At 39.5% G+C, this 21,361-nt stretch overlaps 1 protein-coding gene across 1 annotated transcript in view; it reads right to left on the bottom strand.

Annotated features, from left to right (window-relative positions):
- Positions 1-472: 472 nt before the first annotated feature.
- baiap3 (BAI1 associated protein 3) overlaps positions 473-21,361 on the bottom strand; it is a 47,199-nt gene continuing 26,310 nt past the window's right edge. The window contains exons 11-33 of the mRNA XM_036565515.1: positions 21,042-21,149; positions 20,546-20,638; positions 20,349-20,452; positions 18,177-18,294; positions 17,817-17,941; positions 15,945-16,035; positions 15,784-15,840; positions 15,535-15,632; positions 14,323-14,374; positions 14,066-14,217; positions 13,693-13,816; positions 13,231-13,371; positions 12,458-12,553; positions 11,907-12,122; positions 8,283-8,351; positions 8,109-8,188; positions 7,786-7,894; positions 6,388-6,459; positions 6,216-6,299; positions 5,437-5,557; positions 5,106-5,229; positions 3,240-3,445; positions 473-2,085 (exon numbers count right to left, since the gene is read on the bottom strand). Coding sequence (XP_036421408.1) covers positions 1,982-2,085; positions 3,240-3,445; positions 5,106-5,229; positions 5,437-5,557; positions 6,216-6,299; positions 6,388-6,459; positions 7,786-7,894; positions 8,109-8,188; positions 8,283-8,351; positions 11,907-12,122; positions 12,458-12,553; positions 13,231-13,371; positions 13,693-13,816; positions 14,066-14,217; positions 14,323-14,374; positions 15,535-15,632; positions 15,784-15,840; positions 15,945-16,035; positions 17,817-17,941; positions 18,177-18,294; positions 20,349-20,452; positions 20,546-20,638; positions 21,042-21,149 — 2,544 coding nt within the window. The 3' untranslated portion in view covers positions 473-1,981. The remainder of the gene's footprint in view (positions 2,086-3,239; positions 3,446-5,105; positions 5,230-5,436; positions 5,558-6,215; positions 6,300-6,387; positions 6,460-7,785; positions 7,895-8,108; positions 8,189-8,282; positions 8,352-11,906; positions 12,123-12,457; positions 12,554-13,230; positions 13,372-13,692; positions 13,817-14,065; positions 14,218-14,322; positions 14,375-15,534; positions 15,633-15,783; positions 15,841-15,944; positions 16,036-17,816; positions 17,942-18,176; positions 18,295-20,348; positions 20,453-20,545; positions 20,639-21,041; positions 21,150-21,361) is intronic.

Below are 21,361 nucleotides of genomic sequence, written 5' to 3'. Positions count from 1 at the left end.
CTGTGACAAACAGGCAGTAATAAGAGTAAATTAAAAGGGGGGGTAATTTTTCAATAATTTGTACTGTAAATAAATAAATAATGTAATGTAAAAAATATGCAGGGAAGGGGTTCTCTAGAACCACTGGATTATTCTATGCAATCTTTTCAGAAAAGCTTTTGTGTTATCTTGTTTTGCTTGTAAACAGCGTGTATGCTGCACTGTTGGCTTTGAAAACATGGACAATCTGGCAGAGTCAGCGGGCTCCATGCACTAAGTGCAGCTCTTTTAAGAAAAGCACCGTCTGTGGGATTGAGAGCCTACGGTGCTAATAAGGCTGACAAGGCCTCAGCTGGTCCGATCCAAGCTTCCCGAGACTGCATTTCCCAGCGTGTGACCCGAGGGCAGTGTGGCCCAGATGTCCGGCCTCCACCTGAGCTCTTATTGACCCCCTGCAAATGAAGCTTTCTCACTCACAACACATTCCTCTTGATGAGGTCTCGTCTATTGTTCTTGTTTTTTCTTTATTAAGTTCACTGCACACGTACACACACGCGCGCACGATACACCATTAGTCAAGTCACATGGGGGCACGGAGAAGTGCCGACAGTTTCACATACTGCTGAGAAAGTGTTAAACAGCGGTGCCAATGCATTTGTTTACCCTTGCTGGATAGCAGGGCTGTTCCTCCGTCCTTGTTTCTGTCTGAGTTTTCTCTACAGGAGGCCAATCTTGCTTAGGTCAAAGGAAAAGAGGTGTAGAGGGAACATGGAGAGAGGTTAGGCTCTGAAAACAGGAGACCAAGCTACAAAACAGCTGAAAAAAAAATGTTTCCCTGCTGTGGATATATAACAGACAAATGGTGCTATTAAGTCTAGTTCTTTTCATAAATCCGCCAGAAATAAATAATAAACAAATAAATAAATGACTTTGGAATAAAACAGGGAGTGCTTTTGAGTCACTTCTTTAAAAAAAAAAAACCTTCAGAAACAAACAACAGGACTTCTGAAGGTAGAAGCATTTTCAGAGAAAGAAATGATTTGCAACTATGCTCAGTCAGCCCCAATCATATATTTCCCTTCAAAAAACAAGTTCGGCATTCAATATATGGGAATGCGGTTAAAACAAAACAGACTTTGCATTGTAAAAAATGTGAAGCCCTTTTTTTAAAAAAGACCTCTGACAGACTTCTCTCTGCTGTTTTGAGTGCTGCATTGCCAATAGTAAAACTGTAGAGTGTGAAAAGTAGGGAGAACCAAATGAACATCAAACCCAAATTGAACAACCATTTAGCATAAACAGACATTCTTTAAGAAAGACCAGGTCTCACAGAAATGCTACAGTAACATTCTCAACACAGTCCAGTGTGATTCAAGAACAAATGCATAACATTCACAGTTTTAGATAGAAGATTTACGAAAGCGTTTTCATCCCATAACAGAGACCATCTCAATCAATATTGTAAACACAGGTGAATAAGCTTTACTTTAAATTTTACAAGCTGTTTTTGAAGGTTGTGTCTTGCTCCCCCTCTTTGCTACAAAGGCAAAACACCTGTAGTGTGTATAAAGTCTATGAAACTTGCCTTTTTTGAATGCCTTTTTGAGTATTTGTAAACTGTTTCAAAGCAAGTAAACCTACCTGTACAGCTCATCTTCTCGTTAAACATCTCTTAGACTTCAAGTCACAGGAAACTGTACCTCAGATAACGTTTCAAATCTAATTCAACAGAGAATCAACTAAACATACTTCAAAATATACTATTGTTAAATTCATATAATTCTCACAAGCTCCTTTGGTGAGCCAAAACATTAAAACACAGCACGCAAAGTGCTGAACAGCGACAAAATACTGATCTTTAAACAGAGTCTTCATATAGTTCACTTTTTCTCAGGACAACAGTTAAAACTGCACACTTGAAAGAGATTCATTTTAAATAGCAAACATAGTACAACAGGTAGAAAAGCACAAGGTCGGAAATAGTGTGTACCACTGCTGAAAATTACTCTTCCTCCATCGACTTCTCGATCTCCTTCAGCCTTCGCACAAACTCTTGAGCCTCACGGTCTCCTGTTCTTGCCTCCAGCATCTTCATGATCGGTTTCTCTGGATCAGGAAAACAGATTGAGCCAGGAGGGAATCCAGGGGGACATGTGCGACAAATAACCTCTTAATAGAAATCCTGTTAGCTGGGAAAGTAATTGGATATCCATTCAAGTAAAAAATGGATGTTTTCAAACTATGACAGGTGCTGAGAAAACTGCAATGCATTTGATTTAGGAAATTTTAGTAACATGGAATCTTTATAAATTTATAGCCTTTTACAAACATCCACTACAGACCAAACATCAGTGTTAATGCCAACAACCAACACCACAAAACATGTCTACTGATGTCTAATCTGACCAAAGGAGCTTTTTTTCCCCAGAATGTTTCACTGGTTGAGTCTTCACTGTCTCTGTTGATAACAACCCTTTACATTGACCAGTTTTACATTATTTGCATACTCCTGATTTAACACACCTAATTTAGTTAACGAAACCCTCATGAACATCTAAAACTATGATTCAGGTGGATATTTTTAGAGCTGCAGGGGAATAACCAGCAGCAAAGCAAATTAAGAACCCGCTAGATGTACACGATTGCTGAGGACATTTGAGTCAAACACTTATCTCTTATCTGTCTTTTTTTAAGTGCTGCTTTCAGACTTACAAACCGCCTGTACTGTATTCTCTTGGTGTAGGCGACGCATGCACTCACCCACTTGTGGAGAATATGGTGAAGGATGACTCATCTGAATATATCACTTTTTCCACGTCTCTGTAGGCCAGTGACTGTGGTTTTTACATCACTGAACTCTCAAGTGTGCATTTGTCTTTAAAATGAGGCTTTAATGCACTGCAACTCTACTACAATACTATAGTATCCCTTTCTACATAGCAGTGGACGGACTGTTCTTCCTCTGTCTGATCATTTCCTGCGTTGACATTCTCAGTCACCTGAGAAACAGTTGGTCTTTCATTTTGTATTGAATGTGTGCTTTCTTGAAAAAAAGACCTTTTTAGTACTGCTCTCTAACTTTTGGCCTGTACTCTACTCAAGTTCAGTCCTTTCCAAAAGCAAAGAAGGTAAAAGTTCTTCAGAGACATGATAATCCACCAGGAATTATCATGTCTCTGAACCCATAAGACCCTATCTTATGGGTTCCTTCTTTAGCTGTATGTCTTCTGTATGTCTACGGTGAGTGAGAAGGTACATACCGCTTGGTTTCTGACGGGACAGGTGTAGGATGAAGGGCTGCACGGTCTTCCCGGCAGGGGTCGCATTGGGTCGGCCTGGCCAGCAGAAGTCACTCAGAGGAGCCACTGCCTCACCGGCGAAATCATTGGTGGACAGCCAATCATAATCCATCACAGTGAAGGTGAGGCAGGCAAATCTGTGCCTGTACTGCTCAGGACTCACGTGACTGTGGAGAGACCAGCAGAGAAAGTCCTGAGAGAGCACTAGTAATTTGACACTTTGGTAAATGCCAGGGGAACTGAGGGCTGCGCAGTTTGATGATTTCTCTGCTTAAACCACCAAAGCCTGGCAATGAAGTGATGAGTTCAATCAGGTGTGCTTGACCTGTAAAATTACCAAACTGTGTAAGAATCTGGCCTTAAGAGTGCTTCAGCCCTGCTATATAGTATCTTATAAGGGTTCCTTACAAAGGCAAAAATAGTTTAGTGTAAAACTTAAATTTGCACAATTTTCCCCTACTGCAAATGTAGTTAATCAGCCAAGACATGCTTGGTGTCCTATATCTGCCTCTGGAAGTTTATAATCTACAATTAGCATTGTGCAAACTTCACTGTGCGAAATCACTGCACACTTCCCACAAACCATGTGGAGTTGTTAAGTAATCTCAGATAGGCTGGCTTGATATCCCACACTGTATGACACTGCTATCTATATAAATTCAGGCGTGAAGTTGGCTGCTCCCACTGTTTACAGTTGTGGGATGTAGTTTTGTCCATTGTTATTGATAACAGTGGCTGATCGATGAGTGACTATTTTGTGGTAAGGGGAAACTTTTCAGAAAACACTTCATCCATCTCATGCCTAGTTTTACTAACAGATAAAACAGATAGCACAGACAGATGACAAATTAAAAAGGAAAAACAACGAGGTGTTTTATTGAGGTGTTGGGTCCAACAAGCTGCCAGAACAGGTTCAATGTGCCTTTTGGACTCTACTGGGGGGATGGAACACCATTCTTCCAAATATGTTCCTCTCAATTGATGTTTTGATGATGGTGGTGGAGAGCACTGTCTAACACACTGGTGCAAAATATCCTATTGGTTTCAACTGGTTTGAGATCTGGTGATTGTGAAAGCCATAGAATATGACTTGCATCATTTTTATACTCATGAAACCATTCAGTGACCCCTCATGCATCCTGGAAGAGACCATTCCCAAAGGTGATCAGTCAGAATGACTTTGTACTGATTTGCAGTAACGGTTCCCTCTAAAAGGACAAGTGCCCCCCAAAGCACATGAGAACCACTGGACTCCTTCACTGTAGGTTCTCTTGGTGTCTCTTTGTTGAGAATATGGTGAAAGATGGCTCATCGTACTGTATTTTTTTCCCCATTTGTAATGGGTGGTTTATGCACTACAACCACTACTCTAATATCCCTCTCTATACAGGTAGCAATGAACTGTTTGTGTCAACAGTCTGATCATGTCATTCCCAGCTATCATGGTCACTGATTGTGCATGTACAAATTCCAACCTTAAGTCTTTTCCATAGATCTAAATGCAGATGCCATTTTAGTCACTTTTCCTATTAACACTAGCCAGTTGAGCAGACTTTACAGATTTTTCACACATACCACAGAGCATGGTGTGTTATTAATAGCTTAATTGTATCATGCAGTACACCTGTCTGGAGACATCTGCCCTCATTATGTTTCTCTACTTATTCTGCCTTTTCTTTTCATTCGTCATCCGTCTGTATATATGATACATTTTGATAATGACCTGTTACTGGGGTAAAAATGATGAGCCTGGTAGTTGCACTCTAAGCACTCAATGACAGTTCAAATATAACAGAGATGCACATTTATCCAGTCAGGTCTACTCACAAGTAGAAGAGCTCATCAAAAACAGGGTGCAGCGTTTTGAGCTTCACTTGAGTGCGCTGACTTCTGGAGTTGGGGAAGAGGTGGTGAGGACAGAGCTCTACTATGACAAATGGATCACTCAGCCCTGATGGAAAGACAAGAGAGAGGAGATGGTATTTATGACATAAAGGTCACAATCAAGATGCTTTTACAGGTGTGCAGTTTAGAAAATGCTTCATTTAAAATCACTGTTTATATTACAAGCAATGTAGGTTTCATCAAAACAAGTATATGTCAGAGGTTAGAAAGAACTCCAGATCAATAGTGTAGCTCAGGTCATTTTCATGCTCACCATTAGCATCCAGGGCAATGAGGTCAGCTGCATGCAAAATTTCCACAGTGAGTCTTTGCTCGGGGGCATCATAGTAACATTTCACACTAATGCGGCCAAACCGACTGTGCTTCAGAATTCTCTGAAAGACAGATACCAAAGTTGTAAATCTCTGACTTCAAAACAGTTCAGTTTGATTATGGCTATGTAGGTCACGATTCAAAGCATCATGAAATCTCAAATTCCACCAGGATTCAATTTATCTTGGTGTGATTCAGAATTATTTTTAAAAACAAGACTGAATACACAAATGTGACTAGAGAAGCTATTTACACAGAAGTGGAATATTGACATATGTACAATACATCAGGCTTTTTTGGATTTTTATTCTTGAAATGACCTGCAAATTTGAGCTCACACTAAACCAAACATGATTATAATCAATCATAAATGATTTTAACATTGAAATCGATGCAGTTGAATCGCCATCTTTAGATCGATGCATCCATTTCCGGCCTAAACGACTCCAGTTCTAGATCTTAGTCAACATACAAACTTAGCTGGATTATGCTCACAGCTAACTACTTTGGCCAGATTACTTCTTCTGGTGGCAAATAAGTGACTGAGACTGCACCCAAAGTGCCATGCATGGTGCAAAACACGTCTAGGTCGAAGTGGAAATGAGTGGCGTAAACTTTTAATCATCAGAGGAAGTGAAGTCTTTGTGATATCTCAGCTCCTAATCAACACCTCCTCTCTCTACAGGACTGGAGGCAGAGCCCAGCAGGGCTGCAGCCTACCTGCTGAGAGATCTTCTCCAGGAAGTACTGCTCGATCAGCTCGAAGGACGAACACTTGTTCAGTCGCAGCTCCTCATCCAGGGCCTGAAAAACAGCAAATGGATTTACAGGCAAGTCATTTAGTCAGTTACCACTGGTCACTATTTGACCAATGTAAGGAGCCCATTTTTACCTTGTAGTCTCCACTTTTGAGATCCTCCAGCAGCAGCCCTTCACCATCGGCATGGAAGAACCGCACAAGAGTCTGAGAGAAAAGGCTTATAATTAAAAAAAAAGTTTCCACTAAAACTCAAACTCACAGTTTTCCTCTTAAATCAAATGTAATCAAGACATATTTGTCAGTCAGTCAAGACATATTTGGTACTCAAATTTTTATACTGTAAGGCAAACTGTTAAAACTACAGACTAAATTCAGGCTTGTTATTACTGTTTTCACCTACGCACAGTACTTCTGCTCATAACAGCATGTCGAAAACCACATAAACGAGTCTATTTAAGACTATTTGGTTTGAAGCAAGTGTGCTATGATTATACATGTGGTTTGCATGATGCTAATGGGTGACGCATCAGTTTCCATTATATGTACAGTATATGATTGAGTAAGATAAAACTTGTAAATTAGTTTTTTGCCTGGAGTCATTTTAAGGCTGAACACTTATCATTGCTGTCAGCACAAAACATTGTATCTTCGTTTTTGACTTTTTTTAATATAATTTGAAAACACCAGCTACTGTTTACACTGTGTCAACGTTTTATAATAAATGGACCAAAAGAAATGGTCTGAACATAATATAATATTATCTTATTCTGTTAACTTACTTTAAAGGTTAAGAATGCTTCTTTCTTCTCCTATAAAGGATATATAATATGAGGTTTTTGAGATATAAGGTTTTGTTCCAACAGCAACATTATGTAAGACACCAACAGTGATAAAAAAACACTTTCCCAAAGTTCCCAAGGTTTTTCGCAGCGTCTGTGCTAATACATCTCCAGGGCTCTCTGCAGCCTTGTTTCAGCCGTCCAGCCCACCTTTCATTAGAAGCCACTTGGCCAATGTTTTCTAGCAGACCTGCACACTCTTCTAACAGCATGGGATCCCTGCTATGCTAATGGAGCAACTATATGGAGAACAGCATGTTCGCCCACGCAACCCAGCAACTCATGACTTTTCATGCAAATCTGTCCTGCGTTCCTGCCAGTTCCTGTCCCTTGGAATAGTGCTACTCGCACATTGTCATTCTTGTGGGGACTCCCCTTAATACACGGACGAGTGGTTGCCAAGATGACTGATGAATATCTGATGGGTGCTCATGATGCCAGGATGCTGAGAGTGGAAACTGCAAGTATTAAAGGAATACTTCAGTCAAAAAAGTGATCGTGACTCAAATTGAATGGAAGCTAGCAGGAAATTAAACTTAGCACTTGCTGTGGTCTTTAGAATTAAAGTGAGGGTTTAACTGTTTAAATGTTGAGAGTTTGATACTCAGCAATGCCACAGCCATCTGTGGTCGGGAGTCTAAGAATGTGGCTCGAATGTGACAGTCTCCATTCCAACTCATGATCAACTAACCTCTATGGTGTACTGGAACCGTGTGTAGAACTCCACCTGGACCCCTCTGTTCTCAGCCACTGAATCCAGGATCATCCTCAGCAGCAGTTCCCAAAGACTCTGGAGAACCCTGCCGTACAAGAGCGTTGGAGAACCACATACTCCACACACATAAATACTACCCACACTAACAGTAATCGTCTGTGCTCCATCACATCACGAAAGGTAGGCACGTAAATACAACTCCTCATGTCGCTGATATTTACAGTTACTACAAGCTAGGGTGTTATTACAAGCCATTCCCTTCGGGTGCTGTAATAATATGTAATGATGGAGGTAATTACCTTGCCAGGTTCTCCTTCACCAGTGACTCATTGAGGATGACTAAGGTGGAATCTAGGTATTTCATCAACGGAGACACAGCCTGGAGCAGTTTACAACACAGAGTGGTCACTGATGCATATATTACTGTAGAAAACTCACACCGTCAAGCAAATCACTGAGACCGCTGTACTCACATCGTCATTGTTTATGGTGTCTGGAGAGAGGCTGATGTGCTGAATGTATCTCCTGAGCTCAGGAAGCATCTGCACAAAATGACCCAAACAGAGAGTCGTCAACAACGACTGAAAAAAAAGCCTCTGCCCAGCATGCAGGAGTTCATCTACCCGTGAAAGCTAATACAGGATGAACAGCTCTTTATTAAACGTGCTCCATAATGGTTCGCCTCAAAGGTCCTCTCAAGCAGCAAAGACTGCAGGAGAAGAGTGAAAGATGCTGTGACTACTCTCCATGTCTAATGACCACGATTCATTGGCCTCACTTTGAAGATGCGGATGAGTAATATTGGTTAGTACTACTCAATGTCCAGTGAGCCACCCCATCCCCCGTAAACACCACCCCCTAGTCTTCTGAATCTTTTACTGCATAACAGAATTCATGTTAAAAAAAATACACCTGTTTCTTTTGAAGGCACAGTCAACAGGGATGTTATAACCAGTCCCATATCTGATTACTAGGAATGGACATTTCTGTCATTTTCACTCTTTGAAGATCCGCATTTTAAATAAATTGTCTAAAAAAATAAAAAAGCAAAACCATGAAGGTTTAAGCAGATGTGGCGACTTATCTTTGTATTTTAGGTTTTAGTGTTTTAAAGGGGAATTCAACTGATTTCTCAAAATTCCTGCTTATCTACAATATCTACAATATGGCCATCTTATTTCCCTGTCAAAAATGACCAAAAATGTAATGTTGATAATGGTAAAATAGTGGTAAATCTGAAAAACTATATTTTTCTAGGGCTCTACATTACATTGGTTGTATTTCTCTATCGAGCATATACTAAAATGTGTTTTAGGCCAAAAATCTATTGCAAAATTATCGTAAAACAATGTTTCAGGAATCAGGCAATGAACTCATAACTCATTTGTGTAACAATTTTATGTGGGGTAGCTTTCAGAAGCATTAAACACATCTGATGTCTGGTTTCCCTACAATGAAGCATCAAACCTGAACAACTTTGTTTACACCATTTAATTGTGCAGAAATAATTCCCCTTTAACACGCTACCAGCTGATCTCAAGAATGCTATCTCAGGATGGCACAAACACTGTACAAAACTGTCATCATGTTTTCAATGTTTTCATCATTGGCATATTTTGGTTTTACCTCTTAAGGGTACTTTTTTATTAGATGGACCCCTGCAAATCCTGCCTTTTAACAACTAAATCTTTTTTTTACTAACTAAAAACTACATATTCTTCTCCTCTGTCACTATTCACACTACCTAGTTAGCTAAAGTTTACTTCACCTGGGGTGCACATCTCTCTCCCGCTCCCTGTGTCTCCTTCCCATTCTTCTTGCTGAGGTTTCCCTTCTGTTAACTTGAGTTACTTGTATATAACCTTACTCCCCTTTTTAAAAAATTATTTTAGTTGCCATTGTCAAATTAATGAGATCTCTTTTTCTTGACATTACATACATGTTCTTCCACCTTCAACTTTCAGGACGTGGATGTAAGCTAATAATTAGCTCTGTGAAAAAAACATCCTTCATGATTTCTGCTTTTTTGCATATTTTACAATTAATGGTTTCAGATCCTCAAACAAAATGTAGTATAAGACAAGAAGAAAATGGAGAAAAAATGAAACACTGTTTTTAAATGATCATTTAATTTATTGCAGGAAATAAATTTTTGCAACAGCCATATGCGAAAAACTAACTGGAGGGCTTCCGGAGCATGAACTTCCCATTTAAGGTCCTGACACAGCATCTCAGTGAGGTTCAAGTCAGGACTTTGACTAGGCCTCTCCAAAATCTTAATCCTCTATCTTCTGAGCCATTCAGAGGTGAACGTGCTATTGTGCTTCAGATCATTGTCTTGCTGCATAACCCAATCGTGCTTGATCTTCAGATCATGGACTGATGACAAAACATGGTTCAGTCAAATATGTGTCAGCTTTACACCAGATGTAACTGGACTCCTGTATTCCAAAAAGATCCACTTTCGACTAATCAGTAAACATTCCAAAATGTTTGGGTGTCATCAAGGTGTTTATATCGAAAGTGAGATGAGCCTTATTGTCCTCTTGGTAAGCAGTTGTTTTCACTTTGCAACTCTGATACCATATTGGCACAGTCCCTTTCTATTTTTGCAGTCATGAATGCTGACCTTATCTGAGGTGAGCGAGGCCTGCAGTTCCTTAGACGTTCACTTGGGTTCTTTTGTGACTTTTTTGGAAGAGTCTTCGTTGTGCTCTTGGAGGAACTTTGGTTGGCCAGACACTTTTGGGAAGACTAAACAAGTTTTTCCATTAAGAGATAATGGCTTTCATAATGGTTTACTGGAGTCTCAGAGCCTTAGAGATGGCTTTGGAACCCTTTCCAGACTGGAAATTTATTGCAGTATCTTTCCTTCCCATCTTTTCTGGAATTTGTTTTGAACATGGCATAGTGTGCTGCTTGATGAGTCCTTTTAGCCTACCTAACATTGCTGGAAAGGTTCTTTTTAAGTTATATTTTTATTTAACAGGGCTGGCAGTAATGAAGACTGGGTATGTCTAGTTTAATAGATCCCAATTATCAATCACATTGGTTAATATGTTGATTGAGAAACTAAGGGGCAGTTAAGGCAGTTACTTTTTCACACAGGGCCAGCTGGTGTTGGCTAGCTTTTTGCTTTCAATAAATAAAATGATCATTTAAAAATTGTATATTGTGTTTATGCAGATTGTCTTTATTCTATATTAAATTTTGTTTGCATATCTGAAACAATTAAGGGTCACAAATAGAAGAAATCAGGAGGGGGCACTGTACCATAACATAACATCAAATGCATCACACACTTGCTTACTCCTCTTTCTCCCTCCCTCAGCTGTAGCCTACCTGCCTGTCTGCCCATCGGCCTCCAGCTATTTAAACCAGGATCAATATACATTCATAGGACAATTAATTTGTGTTTTTAACATTCTGAAATTGGCCCATGAAAATACACCCTGTTGTGTATTGGCCCATGAAAATACAGTCTGTGTTGACTGCTGTAGAACAGATCATCACATAAAGCTAATATATTACAGAATAGTTACAAAATTACAAAATTGAATGATAATCAAGGGATTTGCACAGAATACATGGTATATGTTTAAGATTAATTTTATAATTGTCATTTATCAGTAATGTATAATGCTTTATTTTGCTTCCTTGTAAAATGACATAAACGTGGCTTTTTAATGTGAGGCACAATATCAGGTGCTGGTGTCATGACCTTCTCTATGGTTCTATGCCACATTCTCAGCAAAAATGACTCAAAAATGATGATATACACAATTTATTTTATTTTGTTTGTTCCAAACAACACATGCTTTATTCAAATACCCAATTAAGTACAGAAAAACTAAAGTAAATTGAACTCAGATATCTGCGTACCTGAATAACCATGCCCATCCCTACGTATTTCATCCCCCTGTAGGAGGTGGCAATTTGGACATTTTGGACTTTTGAACTATATTCAGACAGGTATATGATAGAAGCATTTGGGTGATATGGATACGTAACACCAAGATGTGGCTTTAGAGTGCCAGTGCTTTAAAGCATTTGGTTCCTGAAATTGACCAAAAATTGTGGACCTCAGTCTCCCCTACCTTATCAGTGAGGTGTGTAATCATGCGCTTAGTTTCCCTTTGCAGGTCCAGGTCAGCGTTGTAGAGCTGACCGTTCAGGGCTTTGTTCACTTGCTCCTTTCCCTCTGCCCCGCACGACTCCTCCATGGCCTGTTCAACCCCCCGCCAGTCCAGTTCCCGCGGCAACCCGGCCAAGTACACGCGCACATGCTCCGTGTCGTTCAGTGCCACACACAGCTGCCCGAAAAGAAAAGAGAAGGAGGAAGAGGAAGAGAAGGACAGGAGGGAAGTGACAAGAGCAAAGGGGAGAGAAGGAGGGAGAAAATAAGGAGGTCTAGAAGGGGTGGGAGGAAGGCAGAGGTGGTGGACATAAATGGCGGGAAACAGAAAGCCAGGAGGTAACGAAGGCAGAAGCATCACGGTGTAGGCATGCCACTGAAATGGCATTGTTGTGAGGGAGAAAACCTCCATGCTGACATTTACCAAGCCACACAATGAAAGCCTACCGCGCACCGCCACCCCCCCCCTCCCTGCCCACCCCACACACACCTCCGCTGCCCAGGGGGACGTACCTGCACTGTAAAGCTCCGGTGGTCTCGACCCAGCTGGCTCCTCTCGATCTTGCGCTTCAAGAGCTCAGAGTAGGACACCGCCTCACTGCAGAAATTCTGTGCCAAAGAGAATAGAACAGAACCATGCAGGGAACCTGTGATATATCACTGGTACTATGCTTTTATTTGAAGAACTCCTATTTTATACATAGTTTTATGTACCAACAATAGTTGTAGTCTAATTTTACGTGACTGTTCTTCAGCCTCCCGTTATCCCTTAGAGTTAAACAAGCTTTTACTGCAGCTTTGAGACAGATATATGTAAATGGTCTCTGTTCTGATTGGCTCCCTGTTATTGTGTCTTGTTCAAAAAGGAGTCTGTGCTGAAATGTATGAGACAAACTGTCAACTCCATCAAATCAAACAGTGGTTTGTAGCATAACTAACTCCACCCATGTGTTCCAGCTCAGGACGCTTGGTATCCCAGCAAGAAGGCTAACCAAACTCAGCACGGGTACTCAGGTATAGTACAGCTCACTTGGCAGTGGAAATGACAGCAAAATGAGTGATCACAGATTTATAACCATACCCTGCCACACTGCACTGCCTGGTGGATAAACCATTAGGACCATTAGTTTCCACATATGGACTGGGCAGTAAATGATATGCTTTGAAACTTTACAATGTACTTGAAACTCTTTTGTTTAAAAAATCAAAGAAACTATGGTTTCTCCATTATCTGGGCCATTTATTTAAATGTGTTTTCAAGATGGTCTAAATGTGCATGAGCTCACATCGGTCAGACGAGTGATGAAGATGAAAGCCCCTGCTGAGTCGGGCCAGGCCAGCTGAGTCCAGAATTCTCGCACCTGGCCGAAGCATGTGGTGACATCCACTGCTGAGATGCTGTGTTTCGCCTGCGGGACCGGCTCCAACTGTGACACATATACACACATATATAGACCCACTTACAGTGACAAGAAGCCTTACAATAGACCTCTTGCTACACATCCGATCAGACAAATGTGCAGATAAAGAGTAAAGGTACACCCTGCTGGTACACTTGAATGTGAGATATTTGTGTCCTAGCAGGAAGAAAACTATTCATTTTTCACACCAGAGGAAGTGGAAATCAGACAGACTGGCTTTCCAGGGTCATTATGTAAATAGGGGCCATATTTCCACGTCTCTTAAAGCTTGTTGTGCAATCAAGCCAAGGACTTTCTATATTTTCCCTCGCTCCGCATCCAACTTGCCTGGTCCTGCTCCACTGCTTTGCGGATTCTCTCCATCGATTTCTCATGTACGATCTGCAGCCATTTGTGGATGGAGGTTTTGAACCAGTTGTGAAATCCAGTCAGCGCCAGCATCTTAGTGTCTCTAAAAAGAAACGTGCACACAAAACAGATGCCTATCTATGATTCATCATTTATAAATAGCACTCGCCAGAACATTCAGCATCGATGCAAAGTCTGCCTGAGCCAAATATAGCTACAATAACTTTTTCATCTATCTGCCACATATGGCCACCCTCCCGCTGTATGAGTCACTCTCTTTCATATGACACAGCTGAGGGTCCAGTGATCATCTGATCCTCGCAGATGGATTCCGAGGGACGTGGTGACTCACCTAAGGGGCAGAAACTCCCTGAAGCGTTTGAGGGTCTTCAGAGACATGAACAGCTCAAACAGGGTCTCCCCCATGGTTTGGGACAACCGAGAGCTCTCCTGCTCCAAGGTCCCACAAACCCGCTCCATGGCAACGCTCACGTCATCGGCCACCTGGACACAAGGTTCTCCATTAGTCCCCCTCTCTCCCAATTCATGTTTATCAATGGAACAATTAACTGGAGGTGAATTGTGTTTCATTCGCATTTACATACGCACCAGCTTCTCCAACTGCCGAAAGGAGATGCTGAAGAAGTCCACCTTCACCGAGCTGAAAGAAATAACAAACTCACTTTTTGTCAGATGGGAATGACTGCAGTCCCTCTTTCTCGTGAGGCTGCTAATTTGTTTAACCCTTAGAGGTCTCAGTGGTTCCTAGCGATAACAAGAGTCATGGTGTAATTTAGTGTTAATTATTTCTCACTCACAGCTCGAACAGGCAGGTTAATTCTGTCAGAACTGGGGATTCTAAACTCAATCAATACCACATATTTTGCATAGAGTATTGTTTTGTAGTATTGAGTTTTGTTGTTATTTCTTGACATTAAAACATGCAAAATATAAATCAAATTGAAATGTAATTATTTACATAATTTTCTATGCCATTAATTATTACAATGGCAATTAATTTAATTAATGAATTAAAAAAATTGTATAGGAAAATGATGAGAGTAACTCCAGACTTCCATGGATTAATTTGACTATAGCAGCAGCACTTCGTTTCTACAGTCCTACCCCACTGCTTCCAACCTGTCCAACCCAACCAATCTAGCAGCAGAAAAACCAGAAAACCAGAAATCCAATATGATCAGAAGCAGTGAAGTGTGGGCGATATGACAAAAATATAACATCACAGTAAATTTTCATGATACATGATATGTATCACAGTATTTCATTTTTTTCAAGTTCTAAACTTGTAACCGACGAAAGAAGTGAGCAAAAACTACTTCTAAACACTGTAATATTACGGTATTTTCATTATTATATGACAAAAATGACAAAGTTCGTGAAATTACTGCAATATACGATAATGGTTGACTGAATGTACTTGTCCTCCTTAAATAGCCCATGCTTGGCAATAATAGAATACACTAAATGAACTACATTTCTTGGAAAAAAAAATGTTTATTAATAACAAGAAATTATTTATTGAAAATTTGTTTGTATCATATTTATTGTTATCATATTTTATGCTGTGGCCATCATATAAAAAAAAAAACACCCTATAAAAACCACTACCCAAAATAAAATCACTGTAAATCACAGCCTCTTACTCTTTTAATGACACCATTAATATACTAAGAAAACCATATTGCAATGTCATTTATTCCGATAACAATTCCATATTGCAACATATCATCATATTATTTAGTTAAAACTAAATATCCAAAAACAATATGGCCACTAGTGGTCAGGATCTTGGGCTGTTACCTGTGAAAGAGCTTGTTGTAGACATTCTGCCCTCTCTGAACATCGACACACACCGCATCCACCACCAAAACCAGTCTCTTCAGCTGCTCCTCCAGAGTCTGAGTGTAGAACAGCAAAGAGAACGATCAGTCAATAAAAGCTTCGGTACCCCACCATCAATTTGCCTGTTCAGACAGCAGCCCATTAATGAAATATGACATAAATAGAAACTCTGCTGAGCCATACTTTTTTGTGAATATAGACACTTACCCCTTCATCTGATTTGAAGTGTGAAATTGTCGCCTCATACCACTCAACAGTGCCTTTCTGTATTCAGAGGGGAAAATTGCAAGAGGAGGACCTGAGTAACTCAGAAAGTGCTCAATGATTGACAACAATAGGCAATCCTAGTTAGTTTGGGTCAATCATACCTTTATAACAGTCGCTATTTCCAGGTGTAGTTCATTGCGGTTGGGACAAACTGCCTTAAATGCTTGCATTGACTGCATCTGCCCAATAGTCCTACATTTGAAATGGGGACAAAAAAGCATAAATCACAGGAACAGGCATAGAAATAAAATCCACCTTGCTCTCAGACTCACATTGAGTGCACACTACTATTTGCATGTGCACTGTATACTGTCAATAGCTAGAGCAAACAGACTGGGACCATATCTGTCATTTCTGTCAGCATATTTAATCAAACTGCAGAATATGTGTGCTTGTGTATGTGTGTGCACTAGTATTATTGACTCACTCTTTGGAGACCAGTGCACTACACTATATTTAAAAGCAACAGTGGAAAAAGCCCCACAGGATATCAATTCTTCCAAATCCCTCTTTCCGATACAGACCCCCCTAGAGAGTACAGAACCAGAAAGGGCACAGCAACACGGACTTCCACACACACAGCTACTTTATTGACAGGCGAAAAAGATTTGAATTTGAATAGACTGCCGAGTTCGGTGCTTTCAGAACTGAGTGTGTGCGTGTGTATGTCCTGAAATGTCCCAAAGAAAAACCTACAATGTAAAGACCGACAAGGTGGTCCTGAAGGGGAAAGTCAAAGGAAAACAAAAAAAAAAACACAAGTTTTCAAAACTATAGTTCAAAAAATGATTAAAAGATATGGAGAAAATGGGACACCTAACAACCGTGCAAGATCTGCTAGACCACCAAAACTATCACCATCAGATAAACAGTACTTAAAAAAAAAACATACATATGTTTCTGTCCATCCTTCCACTGTATGAAGACAACTCTGTGCTATAAGTCTAAAAGAACATGTAGCTGTCAAGAAGCCATTAATCAAACAAAGAAGCCACTGGTGTTCTCAGAACAATGGACTGTCCACCCCAGAGTCCAGACCTCTGGGAATCCCTTTGGGATTACTCAAACCATGAGAAGCAGTGAAAGCAAACAACTTCTGAGACTGAACTTTAATTTTTTTAATTCCTAAAAAAATTAAATCTGTAATAAAGGCAAACAGTGGACAGTTAATATTGAAAAAGTGGTATTTGTTTGTTGAGGCTTCTATTAAATATATGTTGATTTCTGCACAGTCCTGTCATCACTGACATGTCAAGACCTTGTAACATTTTTTTTTAAACTTGTAATAAAATCTTATTACATTAATGTGCACTACCAGTCAAACGTTAGGATGTTTGGTCACAGCTACTCATAGAAGGGTTTTTATTTTTATTATTTTTCACATTTTACAATAACAGTGAAGACACCAAACGTTTAACCCCTAAATAGCCCAGGCTTATTACATACTAAGCCTTATCACTAAGTAACTACAGGGACTCCAAGGCAAACTGGTTGAGCTATTCTTAGGTTATAGAAGCATGCAATAAAACTTTGGACTCTGGCCGTTTAAGGGGTTAAAGTAACTTAAACTAACAAATTTTAAACCGACCATTCCAAGACCATAATTTTCTGTTTTGGCAAAGTATTCTTTCAAAAGGGGGCTGCTGTGTTTCAGATTGTTACTGTTTTAGCAGCTTCTCCTTAGTCTTCTGCAGGTTTGCATCCAAAATGTCAGCCCCAGACTTTGATATTTGCACTTCTGTGCTTCACAGTAGCCTTAGTGTAGTCCAGGCTTTCTCCACACAAACAGTCTATCATCAGTTTGATGTTTTGGTGTCATTCTACTTAAAGTTTGATGAAGTAACCTAAAGAACTTCATTAATGTTTATCAGTGGTTAAATGCTTAAAGCAGCCAAATACTCCTGAGGCCACTGTATGTATGACCCCTTATCCTGACTTTGTATGAAGAGGAACCACAGTGTGTATGTGCTTACCTCAGCATTAGCTCACACCGTGTGATGGCAATAGGGCTGGTGCAGGGGAAAACCTGCCTTATGCTCTTCATCAGAGACAGGCAGTAGTCACAGTAGAGTTTAAAGCTTTGTGCCAAGAGGCTCTCCTGCATGCATGCAGCAACAGCCAACATTAAGAGCAAGAAGAGACACAGAAACACTCCACATGTAGCTCTTCCTAGATGAATGTCAGTTAACTCAAAGCACTTTTCTAAGACTTCCACATCCTCTCAGTATCTAAGCATAAGAGCCCTCGAGAGCAGAGCTTCGAAGACATTTCACCATGGAATGAACATTTCCCACCATTCTGGATCAATGAGATTTCAGAAGAAGGGGTCTTACCAGCTCCTTCTGCACATCTCCAGCCTCCCACTCGGCCTCCACGGCCCTCAGCAGTCGAAGCAGCAGAGAATAGCACATCCTCTGAGAGTGATGGTGGCTGCTATAGCACTGCCAGCGACTGCAAAAGCATATAAAATGCAAGTTGACTAGCCAGAAGTTTGCTTGTTCACAAAGTTCAGATGTGATGTCCTTATTAGGATGGTATTTTTTGGCTTAGAGCATAAACTTACGTTTGTTGTCAAGTTTGGGCACACATTGCCATCTTTTTGATTTTTTTCTCAAACAATTATTGTTTTTGCTGTGCAAATATTTTATTAACATAATGCAGCTATGTATTAATACTTTGGATGTATTTTGTAAAACTCAGCTTCATGTTTATTAAAGTGTCTTCCTTGGTAATAAAGAGGTATAAAAAGTTTTGCTTAAATAACGATTTGACAGTAACTAGATTTTAGAGTATTGATACAAATGGGAAATATCAAATGGGATCACCAAAATTCACATAAATGTTTATAGACCATTCTACCGAATTAATAGAACTGCAGTCCCACAGTAAAACAACAATTTAAAAAACAACTAAGGATTTAGACCATAAATATTTATAACATGTAAATGATGTATTTAAATTCAAGGCATTAGTTGATATAGTAATGAGCTAAATCTATACAAAGTAGTCATTTATAGGGAACTTTATGGTGGGAGGTGGCTGTCTCAAACCCTAACACCTAAATTTCCGCTTGTGAAAATAATGCACTGTTTTGGCCTTTTTTTCAGTGCTTTTTTAAAAGATCTATTTGATTTCTTTTAAAGTGACGTTGAAAGACTCAGATTTACCATGAGTTTAATAAAAAGCCTGCTGTCCCAAGTTTCTGTTACAAACACAAAGAGTTTTAACCCACAGACAGAGTCTTATTTTAGCCACACTCCTGCATTGTAGAGCAGAAAGTGAAACTGCATCTCTGTTCCTCATGGTCACACAGTTAGCAGTTAGATCCATAATATTTAAATATAATAATAAAATAATATCAATATAATATAATCATAGATAATAATAATGAAAAAACATTCTAAATTCCATAACAATTTAAGTGCAGTAAAGACATATGTGCTAGCTTTAGTTTGGAGTTTTCAAACTTTAAAAACTCATCAAGTAATGAAGCTGTTTGTAACACTAAGAACTGTCACTAATGAAACACAAATTTTCAGCAATTAAGTAAACTTAACATTTTTGAGTTCTGCTCAAAATTAGCTAAAATTGTCCCTACTGAAACAGTCACTACCAAAACAGTTAGCATTGAAACATTTAATACAGTTTCAGTAGTTTTATAATTGTTAGTGACATAATGGAATGTTCAATTATTTATTTGGTATATGGTGACTCAAAACAAAAGCACTTTAATCTAAAGTCAGTTAAAAGTCTGAAATGTGTTTGAACTCAAACCATTTCAACAGAATGGTACTCGCTTGAGGTGAAAACACTTTTTGCCTGTAACAAAGAAATGTGATAAATAAACACTGTAAAGGCAATTAAAGTAATTTGACTGATAGGTGTTTCTTTTTTTGTGTTCAGTCACAGCTATGAAACATGACAGAATGCTAAAGGTACCAGTGGACTGAATAAATTAATATCTTATCTTATATCTTTATCTTATCAAAAAAAACAAGGTAAAATTAGACAGCAAAATGACAGATGTTCCAGCTTATGTTTGCCAGACTGTATTTTACGATGTAAAATACTTGAAAATATGTGAAATTAAACAAAACAGTAACAAATAGTTCCTCAATATTAACGATTCCTCTGTAGATCTGCTTCATATTCTTCAGAAGGGTTTGTGCAAATGTGAAGTAGAAGGACGGAACTCAGACGGAAACTCAGTCTAATTTGTATGAGTTTTTGCAACTTCAGTCATTTGTCTAAATTTAATTTGACAGCTAGATGGAATCCTGGCTTTAGTTACTATTCTTAAAAGAACACACTGAGAATATTTTGGTCCTAAAGGTGGTATAAACACTTGAAACACTTGAAGTGCCGATGAGAGCTGATATGACAACAAGAGTATGAAATGCACGCAGTCTGGTGCTGCCAATGAACGTCTCCAGAATGCTATGTTGCTAAAAAGCAGTGTGGTGGGCTGACTTTGTTCTTATAATGAACAAGAAATGAGTACACACATGATTGCCTGCTGCAATGGCGACAGGTCAGCCTGCACAGCATGATGGGAAAGCACAGTCCATGCTGCTGGACACACTTGTCCATTCCAGTTATAGGGTTCCTTCTGCAGGAGATTTCAAGCAGAGAAGATACAATGACAATTCTATATCTGTACCAAAAATTAGTAAATTATGTTAGATATAAATACAATACCAACCTGAGCATGACTGTGCTCATACTCCAAAATCTGACTCAGCAGCTTCTGATGGATGACCACATTGGAGACCATTTTAGTCAAAGCAGTGTCTCTCTGTGGAACAGAGTAAAAGGTGTATTTAAACAAGAAGAACTTCAGGCAGAACAGCCTTAATTCCAATTCAGGCAAAAATAAGCCTCTAATAATTTTCTAATGATTCTAATCCTTTTGTATTTGGCAAATCCATTGATAACAAATTGCCTTAGAACGCGTTTTTGAAAATTACAGTGCTGAATGGTTTTGTCTTTTTCAATAATTACCCACCACTAAAGAGTTTTTGGAGAACATTAGCTTTAATTTGAAAGGCATTATGTGGAATTAGAAGAAGCTACACCTTTTAAAAATTAAAGCTGTGCACTCCCAAAACATTAATTATTCCAAGTAGAAGTAGATAAGGGAGATGGTGGGGGAGGTTTTAGAGTTTAGAGTTTGGTCTAATCCAGATGAACTGCTTTACCTGGGTGGTGAAGAGCCTCAGGATCAGGTGACATTCTCCCTGTACTTTAGACGCACTGGACCGTGGCTCGAGTTTGAACCACTTATCATAGCCAACCACTGGAATCTCCTGGTGAGAGAGAGCCAACCACTGAGTTTCCAATCAATTTAACAAATGCAGATTGTTGAGACAGGTAGTGACCCTTGTGTTGGAAATCATGCTGATGTTCCTTATTTAGAAAAAAAAAAAAAACTCTCACACTCCAAAAATCTTGTGGGAATCCTTCCCAGAAAAGTGGAATCTGTTATATCCACAAGGGGGAACATACTACACATTAATAC

The sequence above is a fragment of the Colossoma macropomum genome, unplaced genomic scaffold (genome assembly GCF_904425465.1).
Source record: "Colossoma macropomum unplaced genomic scaffold, Colossoma_macropomum, whole genome shotgun sequence".
Lineage (NCBI taxonomy): Eukaryota > Metazoa > Chordata > Actinopteri > Characiformes > Serrasalmidae > Colossoma > Colossoma macropomum.
This window is presented reverse-complemented; position numbering and strand designations above follow the sequence as displayed.